General features: G+C 54.6%; 1 protein-coding gene across 1 annotated transcript in view; it reads left to right on the plus strand.

Annotated features, from left to right (window-relative positions):
- dnajc12 (DnaJ (Hsp40) homolog, subfamily C, member 12) overlaps window positions 1-23971 on the plus strand; it is a 79551-nt gene that overhangs the window by 41013 nt on the left and 14567 nt on the right. The window contains exons 3-4 of the mRNA XM_072478802.1: window positions 16306-16445; window positions 23678-23903. Of these exons, the coding sequence (XP_072334903.1) occupies window positions 16306-16445; window positions 23678-23903 (366 nt within the window). The remainder of the gene's footprint in view (window positions 1-16305; window positions 16446-23677; window positions 23904-23971) is intronic.

The following is a 23971-nucleotide window of genomic DNA, read 5'->3' on the forward strand; positions in this document are numbered from 1 at the left end:
AGGTGTTAGGGGAGTGCAAAGGTACTGTCCCTGACCACCTGGTTGTCACTAATGGCCTGCAAGGCCCCCGAGATGCCATCACACCTAGTCCATGTTTGTGGAAACCAGTATTAAACAGCACCCTGGAGAGGGCAAGATCCAGATCTAGCTGGGTGGAGCAAGTCGGGTGACTCACGACCAGCCCAGCGTAATGCCCGATTTGGGGCTCTTGTGGTGTTCACCCATCATGCCCAGATCTGCGTCGTGCACAACGCAGTGGCTGAACATGCCCCAGTGTCCAGCATATCCTTCCAATTCTCTCCTTTGTTCTTAAGGGGGTGAAGGTGAGGCCCACACCAGGGGAATCAACCACTCAAAGTGATGAGATTTAGGGATCTCGTTAGTTCAGTGGTTGATAGACGATGTAAAAAGAAATCCCAATTTTACAAATGGAGGAAGAATTAGGAGTTAAATCATAAAATAAGGGCCTTAGGGTTGATCTGGTGTTTCCCTTTAACCTAGCTTGGTTTGATAACAGCGTTATCTTTACATTCACAAAGTTAAGGGAAATATCAGGAATATATCGGATTATTCCTTGATCCCTGGTAAGCCAAGGGTTAAATGGTTTTCAAGCAATACTCAAGTTGTTGGTGAGGTCTTTTTAAAAAGTAACTTTATGCAGATTGGCTTAATATAGGGCAAGTTCCGTGGGCTAATTATGGTCCACATATCAAACACCAACAAATCGTTCCTGTAGCTGGCTATGCTGGCGAGTTCCCCACCGCCATGCAATGACACTTAGTCACTTTTTTGGGCCCTGGGGAGTTTTCACGGGTTTAGGCCACACTTAGAATTTTTATTAGCACTGGGGAGCTGAACTCCGAGATCGGGCCGCCATTTTGAAAGGGTGCCCCGATCTCTAAGTGAGTTTGTGGGTCCCCCACACCCCCACCTGTGGGCAGTGTCACCCCCCACACACATGGACACTACCCCACACTCCCCAAGGGGGTCCCTGGGGGTCCCCCCTCTTTAGGCTCCCCCAAACCCCCTTGCAGCACCTTCTTCTAGGGCCCCCACCCATCACCCACCCAACCTCCCGGAGGCCCTTAGTTACCTGCCCTGCACTCCCCCACCTGTCAAATCCACCCTCATTTTATGTTCAATTCCTCTTATAATGGATTGCATTCCATTAGCCATCTTAATTGCCTGTTGTACCTGCAAAGGGGGAGGGGGGGGTAGATAGTTTTGTATAGTAAGAGGCAACTTGATTGAAGCATATAAGATCCTGAGGGGTCTGGACAGGGCGGTTGTGGAGAAGATGTTTTTATTTTATTCGTTCATGGGACATGGGCAAGCCTAGACTGTCCAACCTTTCCTCATAAGACAACTCACCCATTCCAGACATTTGTCTGGTAAATCTTCTCTGAACTGCTTCCAATGCATTTACATCCTTCCTTAAATAAGGAGACCAGTAAGTACTCCGGATGTGGTCTCACCAACACCCTGTACAACTGAAGATAGCCTCCCTACCTTTGTAATCAATTCTCCTCACAATAAATGAGAACATTCTTTCAGCTTTCCAAATTACTTGCTGTATCTGTATACTAACCTTTTGTGATTCGTGCACTAGGGCACCCAGATCACTTGATTCTCAGACCTCCACAATCTCTCACCATTTAGATACGAACATACAAAATCAGAGCAGAAGTAGGCCATTCAGGCCCTCGAGTCTGCTCTGCCATCCGATAAGATCACAGCTGATCTGTTTGCATTTCAAGTTCCACATTTCCACCTACCTTGATAACCTTTGACTCCCTTGCCTAACAAGAATCTATTTACCTCCACCTTAAAAATATTCAGTGACTCCGCCTCCACTGCCTTCTGAGGCACAAAGTTCCAAAGTCGCCCAACCCTCTGAGAGAAAAAGAATCTTGGGCTGATTCTCCGTTTGGGAGACTAAGTTCCCACCCCAGCAAGAAAACGGTGGTGTTTTACGCCAGGAAAACTGCCGCAAAATGGCCACCGATTCCCTGCTTCATGGTGGTGGGGGGGGGGGAGGCTAGCAGCCAGGCAGCGTAGAGCATTGCCGGGTCCGTGGCCATGCATGCACACGGCGGCGGCCTGCAGCGGCCGAGACGTGCTTCATGACGGACGCAGCCCGCGGACCCGGCCCCCAAAAATATTCCCCCCTGCGGCCGGCTCGTGCGCCCCGAACCGCCTCCCACAGTGCCCCAGCCCTGAATAATGCCCCCTCTGCCCATGGATTGGCCCTCCCCCGACTGAGGAGGCCACTGGACTGAGTCCATAGCCGCCACGCTGAGTTCCCGATGGATGAGACCACATGTGTCGCATGCCATCGGGAAATCGGAACATCGCGGGGCGGGCCTCAGGCAATGGCTGACACGACTACGCGGTGTACTCCTAGAGTACGCCACTTTTCAGGGGGAGGAGCATCGTGAAAGTGGCGCCGCCCCCGATTTCGGCATCATCAGGGATTCTCCACCCTGTCGCCGAACGCGATTCCGGCGTCGGGGATCGGAGAATCCAGCCTCTTATCTCTATCCTAAAAGGGCAACCCCCTAATTTTAAAACAGTGCCCCCTAGTCTGGACTCACCATAAGAGGAAACATACTTTCCACGCCCACCTTGTCGAGACTGTTCAGGATCTTATAAACTTCAATCAAGCCACCCCTCTTCTAAACTCCAGTGGAAACAAACCCAGTCTGCCCGACCTTTCCTCACAACACAACCTGCTCATTCCAATATCAATCTGGTAAACCTCCTCTGAACCGCCTCCAACTCATTTATATCCCTCCATTAATAAGGAGACCAAAACTGCATGCAGTATTCGAGATGGGGTCTCATTAATGCCCTGTATAACTGAGGCATAACAGCCTTACTTTTATGTTCAATTCTTCACATAAAGGATTGCATTCTATTAGCCTTCTCAATTACTTGCTGTACCTACAAGAGGAGGGGGGCGGGGGGGGGGGGGGGGTAGTGGTAGATAGTTGTGTAGTGGTATTGTTACTGAATATGTTTCTAGACTAGTAATCTAGAGGCCCAACCAAATGTTCTGGGGACATGGGTCCCAATCCCACCATGGTAGTTGGTGAGGCATTTAAATTCAATTAATAAATTTTGAATTATAAAGCTAGTCTCAGTAATGGTGGCCCTGGAACTACCATGGATTGTGGTAAACACCCAACTGGTTCACTAATGTCCTTCAGAGAAAATAAATCTGACATCCTTACCTGGTCTGGCCTATATTCAACTCCAGACTGGCAGAGATTGGCGCTGCCACGTTTCCACCTGTGCAAGGGGGCAATGCCAGGGTGGACTCTCCGGGAGCCCTATTGGGGGCGGGGTTTGCATTATGTATGTTGCGGGGGAGAGCGGTGGTGGGGGGATGGAAGACCCTGATGCTGATGCCTGTGTGGGGGGGTGGGGGGGGGGTGCAGGGGCAGAGAGATGGGTGGCTGGGGAGTGTTCCTCCAGGGTACCATATTTAAAGGACACCCCGATCTCTGTGGAGTGGTCTTGCAGGATCCATCTGGCCCCACCCTGCCACAGAGATGTCGTAAATCACGCCCACTGATTTTTGTTCTCAAGATCTGGACTCAATACTTGGCTGTGCTACACACGGGTATCAGTCACAGCCTGACACTGAAAAATATTGGAAAATTTCACCCTCTTTTTTTTACTCTTCCTACCAAAATGAATGACTTCACATTTTCCCACATTATCTACCAAATGTTTGCCCACTCATTCAACCCATCTATATCCGTTTGCAAACTTTGCATGTCGTCTTCACAATATACTTTCCTACCTATCTTTGTGTCATCTGCAAATTTCACTGCCATGCCTTCGCTCCTCTCATCTAAGCCATTGATATGAATTGTAAACAGTTGAGACCCCTGTGGGACTCCACTTGTCGTATCTTGTCGTTCTGCCCATCAGTCAAAGACCCCTTTATACATATTCTCTGTTTTCTGCCAGTCAATCAATTTTCTATCCAGGTTAGTATGTTACCCCCTAAAACCTTATCAAATGCCCTCTGGAAAGTCAAGTCTACAGGCTCCCTTTCATTCACAGCACATGTTTCTCCTTCAAAGATCGCCGATAAATTGGTTAAATATGATTTCCCTTTCACAAAACCATGCTGACTCTTCCCGATTACTTTGTGTTTATTGAAGTGCTCAGCTATAAGGCGTGACCTTCCCAAAAGGGAACAAAGTCCCCGAGCGAGCGAGTTTAACCGTGAGTTTCCCGGCAACCTAGTGCAGAGAAACACATGGCTAAACCACGCTACTCGTGTTGAATAAGGGACCTGACCATGGAACGCCCGGCCGAGGCCGCCCATATCCCTGTTTTTTACGCTTCGTACTCCACCCCCTCCCCTCCTGTCCTTGGCGCATCTGTTGGGCAGAGGGCATATTCATCGAGTGGTACCCCTTTCGATTTGTGTAGAGCGACCTGTCATCTGCAGGAGCTCATGGAGGGACATGCATCCTGTCGATCACCGCCTGGACACTGGGCATCACGGCGATGCCCGGGCATCCTGGTGGACTCAGTCCACATTGAAATAGATGTATTGTGCCGACCGGGCATTTGGTCCTCCGAGATGGTGTGGATGGGCTTGTGCATCAAGCTCTGAGATCCCGGACAGGTCCCTATTCGGCGCCTGGAACGACCCCGTGGCGTAGACGGTCAGGACGACCATCACATTGACGGCTACCGGGAGCGGGTGTCCTTCCCCTTTCTTCCCCGGTGCCTGGTGTGCCATGATCTGGCAGATATATCGCACTGCCTCCCTGCTCAGCCGGAGTCTTCGATGGCATGCCCGATCCGGCAGGTCCTTGAACGACAGGCGCTGCCGGTGAGGTGGGGCCTCATGCCTCCTCCTACTCAGCCTGTTGGGCAGCTGGCTCTCCATCCTGGGTGGCTGCCATCTGTTCCTCTGGGGCACGCACCGTTGCTGCATGCTCCGCTGCTGCAGCTTCCTCCCCCTCGAGCAGCTCCAGCTCGTACAGCCGCAGTGCATCTCCCAGGGCTGCAGCAGGAAGCTGATTGAATGCCAATATCCATTGTCTGCAGGGGGTGAACAGCCGACATGTTAGCATGGTGCCCAACCAGGTCCAACGGGCTTCATGGTGCCCCGGGTTGGCACTGCGCACCCTGCTCCCACATGCCCCCCCCCCCGCACCTCTAGCCCCATCAGTGCCAGGCACTGTGGGAGTCTATGGCCCTGGTGCCTGTCCTGCTGCCAGGGGTACTGTCAGCTTCTGCTGCCCTTGCCAGTGGTACGTTCCGCGGCCCCCGTCCGGCACCCTCGTAGGGACTACTGTGGGCATTGCCTTTGGGTGGGCCACATGATTCCCCGCCTGACGGTGAGGGCTGGAGTGGGGGTGTGGGGGCACCCTTATGGCCGGTGTCACTCTGCAAAACCAGGGGCCAAGGTGGGTGGACAATACGGTGCGCAGCAAGACGGCTGCCTAGTGGTCCGTGCCAGGACACCGCCCCAGTCCAATGGGGAGCCACCCCAGCCAGCCCGTTTTCCCCGTCACCCCCCCCACCCCAGCCAGCCCGTTTTCCCCATCAACCCCCCACCCCAGCCAGCCCGGCCAGTGTCCGGCCTGGCGGCCCAAGGTCGTGTCTCCCCATGTCCTTCCTCCTCTCCCTCATCAGTCACGATGCCAGTTTCACGATTTGTAAAAGCACAAGTGAACCTCGCCCTCGGAAATGGAGAACGGAGAATTGTGATATGGCGTGAAATCGGCGCCCACCACGATTTTGGCGTCGGAATCGTTTCTCCGCCCAATCGCAATTCCTGATTCCGGCGTCGGTCGACAGAGAATTCTGCCCGGGGTCCAAGATGGGGATAAGAAGGAATTTCTACAAGCAGAGTGTCGTTACTCTGGACGGCTGGTTTGTGATGTGGGGCGAAATTCTCCCCCAACGGCGGGATGTCCGCCGACTGGCGCCAAAGACGGCGCCAATCAGACGGGCATCGCGCCGGCCCAAAGGTGTGGAATGCTCCGCATCTTTGGGGGCCGAGCCCCAACATTGAGGGGCTAGGCCGACGCCGGAGGGATTTCCGCCCCGCCAGCTGGCGGAAATGGCGTTTGTTGCCCCGCCAGCTGGCGGAAATGCGGCGCATGCGCGGGAGCGTCAGCGGCCGCTGTCAGTTTCCCGCACATGCGCAGTGGGGAGAGTCTCTTCCGCCTCCGCCATGGTGGAGGCCGTAGCGGAGGCGGAAGGGAAAGAGTGCCCCCACGGCACAGGCCCGCCCGCGGATTGGTGGGCCCCGATCGCGGGCCAGGCCACCGTGGGGGCCCCCAGGACCCCGGAGCCCGCCCACGCCGCCTGGTCCTGGCGGTAAATACCAGGTTTGATTTACGTCGGCGGGACATGCAATTCCTGGGCGGGACTTCGGCCCATCCGGGCCGGAGAATCCAGCGGGGGGTCCCGCCAACCGGCGTGGCCCGATTCCCGCCCCCGCCCGATCTCCGGTACCGGAGACTTCGGCGGGGGCGGGATTCACGGCGGCCAACGGCCATTCTCCGACCCGGCGGGGGGTCGGAGAATGACGCCCGTGGAGTGAGGCCAACAACATGGGTTCAATTCTTGTATAGGCCAAGGTTATTCATGAAGGCCCTGCCTTCTCAACCTTGGTCCTTACATGAGATGTGGTGATCCTCAGGTTAAATCACCACCAGTCAGCTCTCCTCCTCAAAGGAGAAAGCAGTCTATGGTCATCTGGGACTATGGCGACTTTAGTTCTTACTCTTTCACAGAGAGGAAGTTGGGTCATTGACTATATTAAAGGTTGAGGTGGATGGATTTTCTATTGACAAGGGTGTGGGGACAGACAGGAAAGTGGAGTTAAGGCCACAATCAAATCAGCCATGATTTTATTGAATGGCGGAGCAAGCTCAATGGGCCGAATGGCCTACTCCTGCTCCCTTTTCTTATGATCTTATGACCGTCAGTGCGCTTCATGCCCTTTTCCTTGAGTCACTCCCATAGACATGGCTGACTGACCCTCTTTCTCAAGCCATGTGTCACATTCTGAAGTAACAACTTCACGATTCACGCTCCCTGACATTTCCTGTCCCATGATTTTGCCACCTTGCAGTAATCTGCTAAAATCCGCACTGTCAGGAATCCTGGGCGTCATTCTCCGACCCCCCGCCGGGTCAGAGAATGGCCGTTGGCCGCCGTGAATCCCGCCCCCGCCGAAGTCTCCGCTCCCGGAGATTGGGCGGGGGCGGGAATCGGGCCGCGCCGGTTGGCGGGACCCCCCCGCTGGATTCTCCGGCCCGGATGGGCCGAAGCCCCGCCCAGGAGTTGCCTGTCCCGCCGACGTAAATCAAACCTGGTATTTACCGGCGGGACCAGGAGGCGTGGGCGGGCTCCGGGGTCCTGGGGGGGTGCGCGGGGCGATCTGACCCCGGGGGTGCCCCCACGGTGGCCTGGCCCACGATCGGGGGCCCACCGATCCGCGGGCGGGCCTGTGCCGTGGGGGCACTCTTTCCCTTCCGCCTCCGCTACGGCCTCCACCATGGCGGAGGCGGAAGAGACTCTCCCCACTGCGCATGCGTGGGAAACTGACAGCGGCCGCTGACGCTCCCGCGCATGCGCCGCATTTCCGCGCCAGCTGGCGGGGAAACAAACGCCATTTCCGCCAGCTGGCGGGGCGGAAATCCCTCCGGCGTCGGCCTAGCCCCTCAATGTTGGGGCTAGGCCGCCAAAGAGGCGGAGCCTTCCGCACCTTTGGGCCTGCGCGATGCCCGTCTGATTGGCGCCGGCTTTGGCGCCAGTCGGCGGACATCCCGCCGTTGGGGGAGAATTTCGCCCCCTGTTCGCAATGCTGTTTACTCCAGTTTGTTGACCTGAAATGATGATGAAATGGTTACGTCTCCTCTCCTGTTTGTTTTAATATACATGGAAATTTTCAACACTCGATAACCCTCAGTAAAATTAATCATCATTCTTGTATTTGAGGACAGCTTCTTTCATTCGTGGAACTTGACGTTTGTCATGAACAACAACGGACTGTTAGAATCTACGTATTCCTGATAACAGCTGGAATTCTGCGGATCTTATCTACATCCTTTAAATCAAATATTAGACTGCCTGTTAGGCAGAACTGGGGCGACATTCTCCGGCCCCCCGCCGGGTCGGAGAATCGCCGGGGGCTGGCGTGAATCCCGCCCCCGCCGGTTGCCGAAGTCTCCGGCACCAGAGATTCGGCGGGGGCGGGAATCTTGGCGGGCCCCCCCGCTCGATTCTCCGGCCCGGATGGGCCGAAGTCCCGCCGATAAATTGCCTGTCCCGCCGGCGTAAATTAAATCACCTACCTTACCGGCGGCGCGGGCGGGCTCCGGGGTCCTGTGGGGGGCGCGGGGCGATCTGGCCCCGGGGGGTGCCCCCACGGTGGCCTGGCCCGCGATCGGGGTCCACCGATCCGTGGGCGGGCCTGTGCCGTGGGGGCACACTTTTCCTTACACCTTCACCACGGTCTCCACCATGGGGAGGCAGAAGAGACTCCCTCCAATGCGCGTGCGCGGGAATGCCGTCAGCGGCCGCTAACGCTCCCGCGCATGCACCGCCCGGAGATGTCATTTCCGCGCCAGCTGGCGGGGCACCAAAGGCCTTTTCCGCCAGCTGGCGGGGCGGAAATTCATCCAGCGACCCCTTAAGGTTGGGACATGCCCCCAGAAATGCGGACATTCCGCACCTTTGGGGCAGCGCGATGCCCGACTGATTTGCGCCGTTTTGGGCGCCAGTCGGCGGACATCGCGCTGTTTCCGGAGAATTTCGCCCTGGGCGAGATCCTCCACTCCCGCGCCGATTGGGAGAATTGCCTGGGCCGCCAAAATTTCCCGGGACGCCGGTCCGACGCCCTCCCGCGATTCTCCCAAGCGACGGGAACGGCCCCGTCGAGTTCTGTGGGCCTCAGGCTGGAGAATCGCCGGAGACACCCAAAATGGCGATTCTCCGGCACCCCCGCTATTCTCAGGCCCGGATGGGCCGAGCGGCCAGGCCAAAACGGCGGGATCCCCCCGGCGCCGTCCACACCTGGTCGCTGCCGTCGGGAACAGCGCGGGAACGCTGGGGGGGGGTGGCCTGCGGGGAGGGGAGGGAGGATCCTTCACCGGGGGGGGGTACCTCAAATGTGGGATGGCCCGCGATCGGTGCCCACCGATCGTCGGGCCGTCCTCTCTGAAGGAGGACCTCCTTCCTTCCGCGGCCCCGCAAAATCGGTCCGCCATCTTCCTGCGGGGCGGACTCGGAGAGGACGGCAACCACGCATGCGCGGGTGACGCCAGTTATGCGGCGCCGGCCGCGTCATGTATGCGGCGCCGCCTTTACGCGGCGACAAGACCTGGCACGTGTAGATGACGTGGCCTCGATCCTAGCCCATTGTCAGGGCCTGAATCGGTCGGGATAGGGGCCGTTTCGCGTTTGAACCTCGGCGGCGTTCACGACGGAGTGGGCACTTCGGCGCGGGAGTGGAGAATCCCGCCCAGTATGCTTGGCTATTCAACGATAAAATCAAAGTAACAAGAACAGAATGTACGGTGCTAAAATGGAAGCTGAATTACTCCTGCATTTGCTGATCCAATGATCTCCAGCTGCAACTGCACTTCACCAGAAGACTGCGCACAGTCTCTCTTGAATGCCAAAATGTTGAAATGTAGCCAGGAATGGATAAGGATTAAGGGAAAAAGCACCGTGTTAAAGGTTTGTGCATTGATGAAATCTACCCGTGGTTAAGTGTAGTCTTGTATACACTTAACAAAGTAGAAATTTAAGCTACAGGGGCGAAATTCTCCATAATCGGCGCGGTGTCCGCCGACCAGCGCCAAAAACGGCGCGAATCAGTCCGGCATCGCGCCGCCACAAAGGTGCGGAATCCTCCGCCCCTTGAGGGGCCGAGCCCTAACCCTGAGGGGCTAGGCCCGCGCCGGACTGATTTCCGCCCCGCCAGCTGGTGGGAAAGGCCTTTGGTGCCCCGCCAGCTGGTGCGGAAATGACATTGCCGGGCGGCGCATGCGTGGGAGCGTCAGCGGCCGCTCACGGCATCCCCGCGCATGCGCAGTGGAGGGAGTCTGTTCCGTCTCCGCCATGGTGGAGACCGTGGCGAAGGCGGAAGGAAAAGAGTGCCCCCGCGGCACAGGCCTGCCCGTGGATAGGTGGGCCCCGATCGCGGGCCAGGCCACCGTGGAGGCATCCCCCGGGGCCAGATCACCCCGCGCCCCCCCCAGGACCCCGGAGCCCGCCCGCGCCACCTTGTCCTGCCGGTAAGAGAGGTGGTTTAATCCACGCCGACGGGACAGGCATTCTAGCAGCGGGACTTCAGCCCATCCGGGCCGGAGAATCGCCGGGGGGGGCCCGCCAACCGGCGCAGCACGATTCCCGCCCCCGCCGAACATCCGGTGCCGGAGAATTCGGCAACCGGTGGGGGTGGGATTCACGCCAGCCCCCGGCGGGGGTCGGAGAATCTCGCCCCAGGTCTCGGGTGCGAAACAAAGGGGGGGATTCTCCGACCCCCCGCCGGGTGGGAGAATCGCCGAGGGTTGGTGTGAATCCCGCCCCCGCCGTCCTCCCAATCCTCCCGCCCCCCAAAAACCGGCGTGGCGTGAGTCGCACCACCCACCTCAGAGAATGGCGGGGTCCGGCACGACTCAAATGGGCCCCGGGGCTGACCGAATTCTCCGGCATGTGATGGGCCGAAGTCCTGCCCGTTCTATGCCGGCTCCGCTGGCGTAAATTGGAGTAGGTCCCTTACCGGCGGGACCTGGCGGCGCGGGCGGGCTCCAGGGTTCTTAGGGGGTCGCGGGGGGATCTGGCCCCGGGAGGTGCCCCCACGGTGGCCTGGCTCGCGGTTGGGGCCCACCGATCCGCGGCGGACCTGTGCCGTGGGGGCACTCTATTCCTTCCGCACCAGAGGCCGTGGTCATCCGACATTCTTGGTGCGGACGTGACTCCATGGGCGCATGCGTGGGGATGACGCCAGCACGTGCTGGTGCTCCCGCGCATGCGACGACTCGCGCCGGCCGGCGGAGGCCCTTCGGCGCCAGTTGGCGTGGCGCCAGGCCCCTATCCCGTCGGCCAACGGGGCGCCAACCTCTCCGGGGCGGGCCTAGCCCCTGAAGGTGCGGAATCCGGTCTGACACCGGAGTGGTTCACGCCACTCCTTCCCACCGGGTACGGGAGAATCCCGCCCAAAATCATTATTGGGCGAAATTCTCCGGAAACGGTGCGATGTCCGCCGACTGGCGCCCATAACGGCGCCAATCAGACGGGCATCGCGCCGCCCCAAAGGTGCGGAATGCTCCGCATCTTTGGGGGCCGAGCCCCAACATTGAGGGGCTAGGCCGACGCCGGAGGAATTTCCGCCCCGCCAGCTGGCGGAAACAGGCTTTGTTGCCCCGCCAGCTGGCGCGGAAATGACATCTCCGGGGGGCGCATGCGCGGGAGCGTCAGCGGCCGCTGACAGTTTCCCATGCATGCGGAGGGAGTCTCTTCTGCCTCCGCCATGGTGGAGACCGTGGCGGAGGCGGAAGGGAAAGAGTGCCCCCACGGCACAGGCCCGCCCGCGGATCGGTGGGCCCCGATTGCGGGCCAGGCCACCGTGGGGGCACCCCCCGGGGTCAGATCGGCCCGCGCCCCCCCCCAGGACCCCGGAGCCCACCCGCGCCGCCTTGTCCCGCCGGTAATCATAGAATTTCATAGAATTTATCATAGAATTTACAGTGCCGAAGGAGGCCATTCGGCCTATCGAGTCTGCACTGGCTCTTGGAAAGAGCATCCTACCCAAGGTCAACACCTCCACCCTATCCCCATAACCCAGTAACCCCACCCAACACTAAGGGCAATTTTGGACACTAAGGGCAATTTATCATACCCAATCCACCTAACCTGCACATCTTTGGACTGTGGGAGAAAACCGGAGCACCCGGAGGAAACCCACACAAAAGGGGGAGGATGTGCAGACTCCGCACAGACAGTGACCCAAGCCGGAATCGAACCTGGGACCCTGGAGCTGTGAAGCAATTGTGCTATCCACAATGCTACCGTGCTGCTGGTAAGGTAGGTTGTTTAATCTACGCCGGCGGGACAGGCATTTTAGCACCGGGAATTTGGCCCATCCGGGCCGGAGAATCGCGGGGGGGGGTGGGCAGCCGCCAACCGGCGCGATTCCCGCCCCTGCCGAATATCCGGTGCCGGAGAATTCGGCAACCGGCGGGTCGGGACTCACGCCAGCCCCCGGCGATTCTCCGACCTGGCGGGGGGTCGGAGAATCTCGCCCCTGGTCGCTGCCGGCGGGAACAGCGCGGGAACGCTGGGGGGGTGGGTGACCTGCGGGGGGGTGGGGAGGGTGGATCCTGCACCGGGGGGGGCCTCAAATGGGGTCTGGCCCGCAATCGGTGCCCACCCATCGTCGGGCCGGCCTCTCTGAAGGAGGACCTCCTTTCTTCCGCAGCCCCGCAAGATCCGTCTGACATCTTCTTGCGGGGCGGACTCGGAGAGGACGGCAACCACGCATGCACGGGTGACGCCAGTTATGCGGCGCCGGCCGCGTCATGTATGCAGCACCATCTTTACGCGGCGCCAAGGCCTGGTGCATGTAAGTGACCCGGCGCCGCTCCTAGCCCATTATCGGGCCCTGAATCGGTCGGGATAGGGCCGTTACCTCGACGGCGTTCACGACGGCACGAACACTCTGCCTCCATTTCGGAGAATCACGCCCATAATGTCTCTCCAGAAAGCCTGCGGCCTGTGAGCACGGCATTTTCTAAACTACGGGGACCCTGAATGAATGACTCTACAAAGAAGACCATTACCGGCTGAAAACTAAGACTCTAGTTGAAAGCTTGCTGTGAAGAAATTATGCTAAAGAACCACGTCTGAAGCAAAGACTTATCTTTTGACCTTCATCTTTATTATTTCTTACCCCTTTCCACCCCTCTGTGTTTGTCTGTCTTGTATGCATGGATAGATGATGGTACAGTTACAATAGGAAGTAGGTGTTAGCTTGTCGTTAACCAGTTATACTTACTGCATATTTCATGATAGTCCCTTTTTATAAATAAACAGTAATCGTGTTTACATTTACAAACCTGGTGACTGTTGGTCAAAGACTTTGGATATGAGTTTGGGCGGATGGGGGTCATCTTCTCCCTTTTTAGTTTGGGAGTGTCCACCTCCCATACCTCCCTCTCCCAAGCATGGGTCAGCCACCTGATTGCCCATGACTCCTTGTGGATGTTACTGGCCGGGTCTTCAAGCATGCATTCAGACTCCCTTCGATGGCCTGTGAGACCTTTTAGGATGTTCACTTGAACAGCCCTATCGTATCCTACGCCAGTTAAAACTGCTGCCTTAATTTCATCTAAGGTTTCTCCAGCTATGATTTGGGGTTTGGGCAAGGCAGAGCGTATTGCTGGACTTGACCACATTAAGATGCTCCTCCACATCGTCTAGCCCGTTTAAGACCCTGTGTTGACTTGCATTTTCAAAGAGGGGTTTTGATCCGCCGTTGGTTGGAAAACCCCTATTGCATTGCCAATGTCGGCGAGCTGCACCACGGCGTATGGGGTTACATATGTAACGTTGACATTCTATCCATCTCGCTGGCTGATGGTGAGTGGATTTATCAGGGCGGGGACATTTTATGGGGGTGCTGTTGGGTCGATTGCTTGGAATGGGGGAGGGGATCCCCACTCATTATCAGGAATAGCATGTTCACAGGCTTCCTCTGCCCTTGGGTCTCCATCCCCGGATTCTGCCGTGAATACGCACATTGGGCGAAATTCTCCCCCAACGGCGCGATGTCCGCCGACCGGCGCCAAAAACGGCGCCAATCAGACGGGCATTGTGCCGGCCCAAAGGTGGGGAATGCTCCGCATCTTTGGCGGCCTAGCCCCAACATTGAGGGGCTAGGCCGACGCCGGAGGGATTTCCGCCACGCCAGCTGGCGGAAATGGCATTTGTTGCCCCGCCAGCTGGCGCGGAAATGCGGCGCATGTGCGGGAGCGTCAGCGGCCGCTGACAGTTTCCCGGCGTATGCGCGGGAGCGTCAGCGGCCGCTGAAAGTTTCCCGCGCATGCACAGTGGGGAGAGTCTCTTCCGCCTCCGCCATGGTGGAGGCCGTGGCAGAGGCGGAAGGGAATGAGTGCCCCCACGGCACAGGCCCGCCCGCGGATCGGTGGGCCCCGATCGCGGGCCAGGTCACCGTGGGGGCACCCCCCGGGGTCAGATCGCCCCGCGCCCCCCCCCAGGACCCCAGAGCCCGCCCACGCCGCCTGGTCCCGCCGGTAAATACCAGGTTTGATTTACGCTGGCGGGACAGGCAATTTCTGGGCGGGACATCGGCCCACCCGGGCCGGAGAATTGAGCGGGGGGTCCCGCCAACCGGCGCGGCCCGATTCCCGCCCCCGCCCAATCTCCGGTACCGGAGGCTTCGGCGGGGGCGGGGGCGGGATTCACGGCGGCCAACGGCCATTCTCCGACCCGGCGGGGGGTCGGAGAATGACGCCCCTTATCCCTCTTTTTATGGATAGTTGCAGTTTTAGATTTTCAATCTCACGCAGGCTTTAAAAATGGTCTGTGGCCATGGGCTCTATTCTCTTTCCCTGCCTTATACAGGTCTTTCACTGCAGCTTGCAGGGGAAATTCTCTTTTGAATTCTATCTTTTCTAGTGCCGCATCCTGATCCTGGATCGCACACTTTTGATAAGCCTTCGCACACTGAGCCTGAAACTGGCTCATAAGCTGGCCGGGTTCCTTTCCTCTCTCATTCCTACTTTGTTTTCCAGTTTCTCTATACGTACTGCAGCATCACCTAATTCTTGTTTGATTTTTAAAATCTCAGCCTCTCTCCCGCAGAGCTGCTTTAAACACCTCACGATCGCAATCGCCTTACATATTGTAGAAGCCTGTCTACCCACGTCTTAATGGGCATGGTTCCAACAAACTCGGCCTTCGGATCCCAGATCCGGTATTGGAGTGTTACCCCACTCCACCCATTTGGGCCACTTAAGGGTTTCCTCCCATTCAGCACGGCAGGCCAAGTTTAACTGTCTCACTAGGGTTCATCAAGGGCATGTGTGAATCAGCCGGGGTAGGGATCCGGCTTGCACTCAATTCCCTCCCACAGAATGTAGCCCACTCCCTTGACTATCCTATGTCTAGCTATGTAGTTTGTTCATCTCGTGTTACAGGCACCTATTTTGTGGCCCAAATTACTGGTTGGATACCTGTATTCTCATCCGCCCACTTGAATTCTGTCTGTCACGTGGGGCGACTGCCCTTTTAATTCAGGCTCAGGCTGGGTGCTGGAGATTACAAGGTTGGTGGGTTTGAATTCGGAGCAATTGGATAACTTCTTATCGAAGACCACCCAGAGGGACACCAATGTTGTCTGTAAACCCGCAGACACTTCGACCAATGGTTTACCCAGGTCCCTTAGTTGCGGGATGAACAAAGGATTCAACCAAATTTATTATTAAACACAGTAAAAGAGTCACCCCACCCTTAAATTAACCCAAACAATAGTAGTAGTCCCAAGTCTGTTAATACTACCCGTGCCGATGACCTCAGTCGAGCTGCGGGTTCGATTCTCTGAATCTCGATTCCCTCAGGTCCTTCGTCCGCGAAGGTGGGTCTCGCACGCAGCTTCCTTCTGTCTCTGGTCGATTGTCCAATCTTCTCTGCTACATCTGTGAGTCTTCAGTGGGCAGGGTCTTGGTGGTCGATCTTTGTACCCTTCTTCTCGTCTTGCCAGAAAATTCTCTGGCCCTCAGCCATTGAGGTCTCGTGGTGGGGGTTGCAATACCCAATGGTGCTGCAAATAGTAACTCTGCAAGACACCAGGAACCCGATCCCAGGGGTCCATTCCTAGATGTATTGTTTGCATGTAACCTTACTCCATGCATGGTAACTGGGTGCCAGAAAGTCTAGCTTTGTCTGAGCAAAACCATCGATCCATATGAATAGGACCGATTGTCTCCTGATGGGTGATTGACAGGGCAGGTCCAGACATGTCCTGGCAGCTTGTCTGTGTTCAGTGTATTCAAAATTATCAGGCCTGCCTGTGGTTCTGACTGCGATTTGATTTAAAATGTCCAATTCTTATTTTAAAGTGTCCAAATTTATCGGTCCTAAAATATAGGCCACTATCCATTTTACCACAGTGCGCACCCTCTGGCGCTTCAATTAATAGAACAGGTAAAATGGTTTAGTTGTTTTGTCAGTCAGCAGAGAATGCATGTTGTGTACAGATTTGTGTTACATACTCTGTTTCCTCTGCAGTAGAAGAATTTCAGAAGCTGCAGCAAGCTAAGGAGACCTTAACCAATGAAGAGCACCGTTCCCGCTATGATCACTGGCGCCGCAGTGGGATTGCGATTCCGTTTCAACAGTGGGAGGCTCTGAGCAACACTGTCAAAATGGTAAGTAGTTCCTGGGTCCAAGCACTGATCTTTCATTCGAAATACATGTTGGTCGAAAAATTTAATTGCGTTAGGCCCATTTTACAGGTTCATTATGGGCAGCTAAGGAGCCAATAGGCCGTGTGTCTGTGCTCATCCCACGCTGGAAGTATACGGCCTGCTACAGTCATAAAAGTGTCCTTAGGCATCCAATAACTAGACTTTTAACTTTTATATTGAATAACTGATGAGAACTTCCCTTAATCCTCTTTTCTTTTATTCTTTATGGGATGTGGACGTCACTGGCAAGGCCAGCATTTGTTACACATCCCTTTGAACCGAGTGGCTTGCTTGGCCATTTGACAGGGTAGTTAAGAGTCAACTACATTGCTGTGGGTCTGGAGTCACATGTAGGCCAGACTGGGTAAGGATAGACGATTTCCTTGACTGAAGGACATTAGTGAACTAGTTTTGTTTTGACAACAATCGATGATAGCTTCACGGGCCGAGATTTAGCGGGATCTGTGTAGGAGGGATTTCAGCTTGGGATTTTCCAGCGTCCCCCTCCCTCCACTACTCGGATGCCGCGATTAGGGGTATGCCCAGGAAGGGTGCGAACCTCATTTGCATACATTATAATATACTTAGTGGGCTTGAAGCCGCTATATCTTCCCACCCAGACGGCTTGACTCACAATGGCATGAATCACTACTAGATTGCAAAAATGAAAACTGGTTGTGATGCCCTCGTATGAACGAGATATAGCGTTCGACTCGTCGATCGCCAGTTCCAACGCGCCACAGCAAAACACCGCACCGACCTCCTCAGAAGACAAACACGGGACACAACCAACAGAGTACCCTTCGTCGTCCTGTACTGCACTGGAGCGGAGGAACTACGACATCTTCTTCGCAGACTTTAACATGTCATTGATGAAGATGAACATCTTGTCAAGGCAATCCCCACCCCCCCACTACTTGCCTTCAAACAATCGCGCAACCTCAAACAGACCATTGTTTGCAGCAAACTACCCAGTCTTCAGGAGAGCAGCGACCACGACACCACACAAACCTGCCATGGCAATCTCTGCAAGACGTGCCAGATCATCGACATGGGTACCACCATTAAACGTGAGAATACCACCCACCAGGTACGTGGTATATACTCGTGTGACTCGGCCAACGTTGTCTACCTCATACGCTGCAGGAAAGGATGTCCCGAAGCGTGGTACATTGGCAAACCCATGCAGACGCTGCGACAATGGATGAATGGATATCGCGCGACAATCGCCAGGCAGGAATGTTCCCTTCCAGTCGGGGAACACTTCAACAGCCAAGGGCATTCAGCCTCTGATCTTCAGGTAAGCGTTCGCCAAGGCAGCCTTCAGGACTTACAACAACGCAGAATCGCCGAGTAGAAACTGATAGCCAAGTTCCGCACACATGAGTACTGCCTCAACCGGGACCTTGGATTCATGTTGCATTACATTCACCCCTCACCATCTGGCCTGGGCTTGCAAAATCCTACCAACTGTCCTGGCTTGAGACAATTCACACCTCTTTAACCTGTGATAGTGGGCAGCACGGTAGCATTGTGGATAGCACAATTGCTTCACAGCTCCAGGGTCGCAGGTTCGATTCTGGCTTGGGTCACTGTCTGTGCGGAGTCTGCACATCCTCCCCGTGTGTGCGTGGGTTTCCTCCGGGTTCTCCGGTTTCCTCTCACAGTCCAAAGATGTGCAGGTTAGGTGGATTGGCCATGATAAATTGCCTTAGTGTCCAAAATTGGCCTTAGTGTTGGGTGGGGTTACTGGGTTATGGGGATAGGGTGGAGGTGTTGACCTTGGGTAGGGTACTTTTCCGGGGGCTGGTGTAGACTCGATGGGCCGAATGGCCTCCTTCTGCACTGTAAATTCTATGATTATCCCTCTTTCCAGTCACTCCGCCTGACCTGTAAAGACTTAATTACCTTCAAAGGATCACATTCAAAGTATCGTCTTGCATCATTGACTTTGTCTATATATGTGTTTCTGGAACCCACCTCTTCATTCACCTGAAGAAGGAGCTGCGCTCCAAAAGCTAGTGATTCGAAACAAACCTATTGGACTTTAACCTGGTGTTGTAAAACCTCTTACTGTGCTCACTCCAGTCCAACGCCGGCATCTCCACATCATTATATAGTAGTATCTGCAGTTCCCTCTAGTGGCTATTCATGGTACTACATTAACCCTTGTATTGCTGACAGTTATGGTAATACCACACTTTAATTTCCACTTTTTCTCAGCAGAAAGAAATTAACTGCTTTTGGTGTGGTCAGGAGCTGTCAATCATAGCTAGATGTTTATCAACTTTGTGCTTAGGTTCAAAGCAGAGTACTTGAGAAGCATTCATGCGTGAAGTGAAATTAGAATAAACAATCCAGGCACTTGGCTGCCGGGAAGTGGCACTATTTGAAAGTGAATAGAATACACATTCTCCCTGTGTTTGCGTGGATTTCGACCCCACAACCCAAAGATGGGCAAGCTAGGTGGATTGGCCACGCTAAATTGCCCCTTAATTGGAAAAATGAATTGGGTACTCTAAATTAAAAAAAAACGAAAGTGAATAGAAGCCTTGCAGAGGCAGATGAATGAAGAGAAGAAGCAGTGGGGTTTTTTCCGATTTCTGCCGGGACTGCTGTTTAGCTTCCGGTTTTTGCCGGGACTGCTGTTTAGCTTCCAGGCAGGGGTGACTGGTGGATATGGGGGGACGGAGGGGTGGTGTGTGTATGTGATATGGGAGTGGGTCTCTCTGATATGAGTGCTCTCTGGTGTTGCTCTATAGTGGGCCTCTCTGGTGGAGATCTCTCATGGGGGTCTCTGATATGGGCGCTCATTGATATGGGGTGGTCTCTGATGGAAGGGTCTCTGTTATGGGGGCTCTCTGGTGGGAGTGTCTGATGCGGGGGTCTGGTGGGGAGGGGAATCTGATGAGGTCTCTGAAGTGGGTCTCTGATTGGAGTCTGATTGGGGGGTGGGTGGGGAGGGTCAGGTCACTCTCATACGTGTTGTGGGGGCGGTGACCCAGCAATTCCTGCAGTGGGGGGGGGGGAGATGCCAGTGCATGTCAGTGGGGGCTGGGGTGGGGTGCAGGATTGCATTGTGGGGGGCCAGCGGTCAGATCTCAGTATCGGGCCGCCTGCTCAAAATGGCGGCCCAATCAGCACGGTGGCGCATTGGGTTAGCTCTTCTGCCTCACTGTGCCGAGGTCCCAGGTTTGAACTCGGCTTTGGGTCACTGTTCGTGTGGTGTTTGCACATTCTCCCCGTGTTTACGTGGGTTTCGCCCCCACAACCCAAAGATGTGCAGGATAGGTTGTGGATTGGCCCTTAATTAGAAAAAATGAATTGGACACTCTAAATGTCTGAAAAGAAAATAGCGGCCCAATAGCGGGATTTGGAACGGGCTGCCTAGCTCTCCCCGCCATGCATAAATCCTGCGCATTTTGTATTCAGTCGGTGCTCAGTCCAATGTGAAAGTACATGTCTATGAGTATGCACTGTGGACAACGTTGTCATGATATTTAAACATGCATCATAACACATACATAATGATAGACAGAGCAACGGACCAATTAGCACACATAACACGACAGCCAATCACAGACAAGAGCAGACACAGTATAAAACAAGAAACACGACACTTCCTGGGCAGTCCATCTGGAGACGGCACAGGGCCAGGACCTCATAGCAAGACACTCACGCAGTCACAACGTGCTGTGTACCAAGTTTGAAGTATAAATAGTTTAATGGAATAAAACTGCGTTGTACCAATCGCAACCGTGTTGGTTCGTCTGTACCTCAGAGCACCCAACACTTCAAAGGTGACCATGAGCTGTGAAAAATGCTAAACGCATCAAAGAAAAGTTGATGGGTTTTAAGATTGCTTTCAGCTTCTATTATTCCTTCGTAGATGTTGGCAAGATTTTTATGTTGCTTGGATGGGCACGTGCCCTACCTGGATGTGGGTGAAATCATGTGAAAAGATGTCAAGTAAATTTCCCAATGCCAGTGATATTTGGTCAGCGGGAACGCGTGCAAGTTGGAAGTACTCCCACTGACAATCAAGAAACAAAATCAGATCCATGAGCACTTATGTTTGTTGCAACACTAATGCCCTGAGAGTGCTATTCTGCCTGCCAGCAGTGTGTAGTCAGAAGTAACCTTAAATTTTCTAAGATGCTGACAGGAGGACAGGGTCACCCCTGACAGATAAACTTGGGACTACCATGGAACCATAGAATCCCTACAATGCAAAAGGAGGCCATTTGGCCCATCAGGTCTGCACCGACCCTCCGAAAGACCACCCTCCCTAGGCCCACACCCCCGCCCTATCCCCATAACCCCGTAACCTAACCTGCACATCCCTGGACACTAAGGGGCAATTCAGCATGGCCAATCCACCTAACCTGGGAGGGAACCGGAGCACCCAGAGGAAACCCACGCTGACATGGGGAGAAAGTGCAAACTCCACACAGAAAGTCACCCAAGCCCCCATGAGACTAACAGAGAACGGATTGAAATGCAAGGGGTTTTACCTTTAAAGCCGATCAAATATTTAGATTTAAATATGCCTCATCAGATATGTTTTGTCATTTTTGTGAAAAGTTGGATTTGGTTAACCAATGGAAGATGATACAGGCCAGGCCGGCCTTCACACCCAGATCTGTCAGTAGGATTTGTAGCAACTCCTCACCAGTTGGACCAATTCATGAGTCTACCCCAGGTCGGTTAAGTGGCACACTTGAAATATTGGGCTGGATTCTCCGCCAGCCGCTGCGAATAGCGGAGTTTCCAATGGGGTGGAGAATCCAATGTCGGGCAAAAAAACAGCATCTACGCTGGACGCCGATCTCATTCTGATGCTCTGGCCCCCTGTTGGTGGCGACATAGAGGTTCACGCCCCACGGCAGCGGGAGGATGCAAATGAGACCCATTCGTATCCCATTAATGGGTTGGGCTACATGGGCTGGATTCTCCGCAGCCCCGCGCCGAAATGGCGATCGGCATGGGGGCGGAGAATCCAGTTTCACGCCGAAATCGGGCCCAGCGCCGGTCTGGCGATTCTCCGGGTCCCGAGAATCGGCGTGGTCGCGGAGTACTCTGCGCAGCTGGGGGCCCATTGCCAGAGGCCAGCCCAGCAATCCTCTACTCCCGACCGGCCGAGTTCCCTTCGGCGTAGAACTAACCCTGGTGGGGGGCAGGGGGATCGGCCACCAGTGGGGGGGGGGGGGGGACGGACAATTATAGGCGTCCGGGGGACAGATCAGCGGGGTTAGATCTTTGGGCGCATGGCCGATCGGGAAGCTTTAATTTCTCTGTCTGCCTCCACGGTCAGAGTCCACCATGGCGCTCGGCGTGGCCGCTGAAGGCTGCCGCCACCGTGCGCGGACTCAAAACCGGAAGTGCGGGGGCCCGTATCCACAGCTAAAGCGGCGTGAACTACTCTGGGTCCCTGCTAGCCCCCTGCAGGGCATTGAATCGACTTCACTTTTTCCCAGGAATCTTCAGAGTAAAACGCCAGCGTTTCTACGCCGGCATGGGGACAACCTGGGAGAATCCAGCCCCATATTTTTCAATCCCACGTGATTCTCCGGTCCTCTGTGCCAGGAATTCTGTGGGTGAGAATTGGTGCAGGTATTTACAAATGCAGCCCTGACGCAGTGCACCTCGCGGTGGGCCAAAGGTTAACTCTTTAAGGGACTTGCTCCCAAAGTCCATTGGAGGGCCAGCTTCTCCCCCCACAATGTTAATCCTGGGTTGAGCCCACTCCCCCCCCCCCCCCTCCCTCCTGCACCAATTACAGAGACCCCCACCAGAGACCCCACCCTATAAGAGAGTATCCAGCCTGGAAGCCCCCAATAAGATACCTCTGCCTGGAAGTCCCCCCATAAGAGAGAAGATCCCTGTCTGGAAGCTAGAGGGGAGTCCAGACAGAGGCAATGAAAAACAATCACTACTTCAAAACGCACTTGGGCAATACACCTGCTGGCTCAGGCGGAGGAAGGGCCACCTGTAAATTCCAGGGAAGAGAAAACCAGTCAGCTGGCTTTAAACCAGCTCAGATATTTGATCTGCAAGCCATTGATATGTATCTCTGTGAAATTGCTTGAACTAGGCAGCGACGAGGGTGGCATGTGTCACAGTGGTTAGCACTGGGACTACGGTGCTGAGGATCCGGGTTCGAATCCCGGCCCTGGGTCATTGTCCGTGTGGAGTTTGCACATTCTCCCCATGTCTGCGTGGGTTTCACCGCCACAACCCAAAGATGTGCAGGTTAGGTGGATTGGCCGTGCTAAATTGCCCCTTAATTGGAAAAAAATAAATAATTGGGTACTCTAAATTTTTTTTAAAAAACTAGACAGTGACTGACAGCTTCCACGCACACACCCAGCTGTCTGGATTGTTTAATTATCTCCTTTCATGCTTGAGCGACTTTCAATAGTCGGCCATGAAACTAACTGCAATGTCTATAAACATCTAGCTTTAATTGACAGCTTCTGAGCCACATCAAAGAGAGCTAAGTGCTTTTTGCAGTGAAAAAGACGTGAGAGCACTTAAGCACTTATCTCACTGCAATTCTGACTGATCCTTGTCAAATATCACAGTTAGGTTCCGCTAATCATAAAAGAGACAGACTCTACATCAGTGGTGGGCAACCTGTGGCCCGGGGCCTATCTGGCCCATCAGAATTCTGAGTGTGGCCCACAAGACACTTTGTTGACTTCTGCACATGTGCAGAGTTGCCTCTCTGGTTTTCATCTGTGTAGCTTTTTTCTCCCGGTATGACTAAAGTGATACGGGCATGAAGTGAGCTGCGTGCTGATTGGACACAACATTGACTGTGAGAGCCAAGCGTTCCCTCTGTGTCCAATCAAGTGTAAATATTTATTTTGTTTTTGCCTCTTGAAGTTGATGCCAGTTCCATTAATATATAAATGCATTTTCTGCAACTTGTTATGAAATATTCGGCGTGTATTAAATGTAATCAACATTATTCAAGGGTCATGGGTTGTGAACAAGCCCGATTTCAATCATGCGGCCCTCTGAGATGAAGGGGGCCACTCATGCGGCCCACTTACTCGCCGAGGTTGCCCACCACTGACCTACATAGTTGAGAAAGCCTCATGCCAGGAAAGAAAAGTGTAAAAAATGTGAAGTGAAGTGAACAGAAAATACCGAAGAATTATACGTTTGTCAATACTTGTGTTTCCTAGTCCATGCACTGGGCAGTGAGAAGTAAGAAAGAGCCAATGCTGGAGGCACCCACTCTACATCCAGAAGGTTCCACAAAGACAATGGAGCAGAGATGTCCAACTGAGGAGGAATTGAACAAAGTGTCTACCGGTGACATGAAACGGGTGGATTTACACGAAACCGGAGTCAAAGAGAAAATAATTGCTGATGATGACCAGAAATTTTTGGAAAGTCCCACCTCTCCACGTGAGTATGGAAAACTGATTTTTAAAAAGATCCTTTCGTGGGCCTCACTGGTAAGGCCAGCATTTGCT

Source organism: Scyliorhinus torazame, chromosome 16 (genome assembly GCF_047496885.1).
Source record: "Scyliorhinus torazame isolate Kashiwa2021f chromosome 16, sScyTor2.1, whole genome shotgun sequence".
Lineage (NCBI taxonomy): Eukaryota > Metazoa > Chordata > Chondrichthyes > Carcharhiniformes > Scyliorhinidae > Scyliorhinus > Scyliorhinus torazame.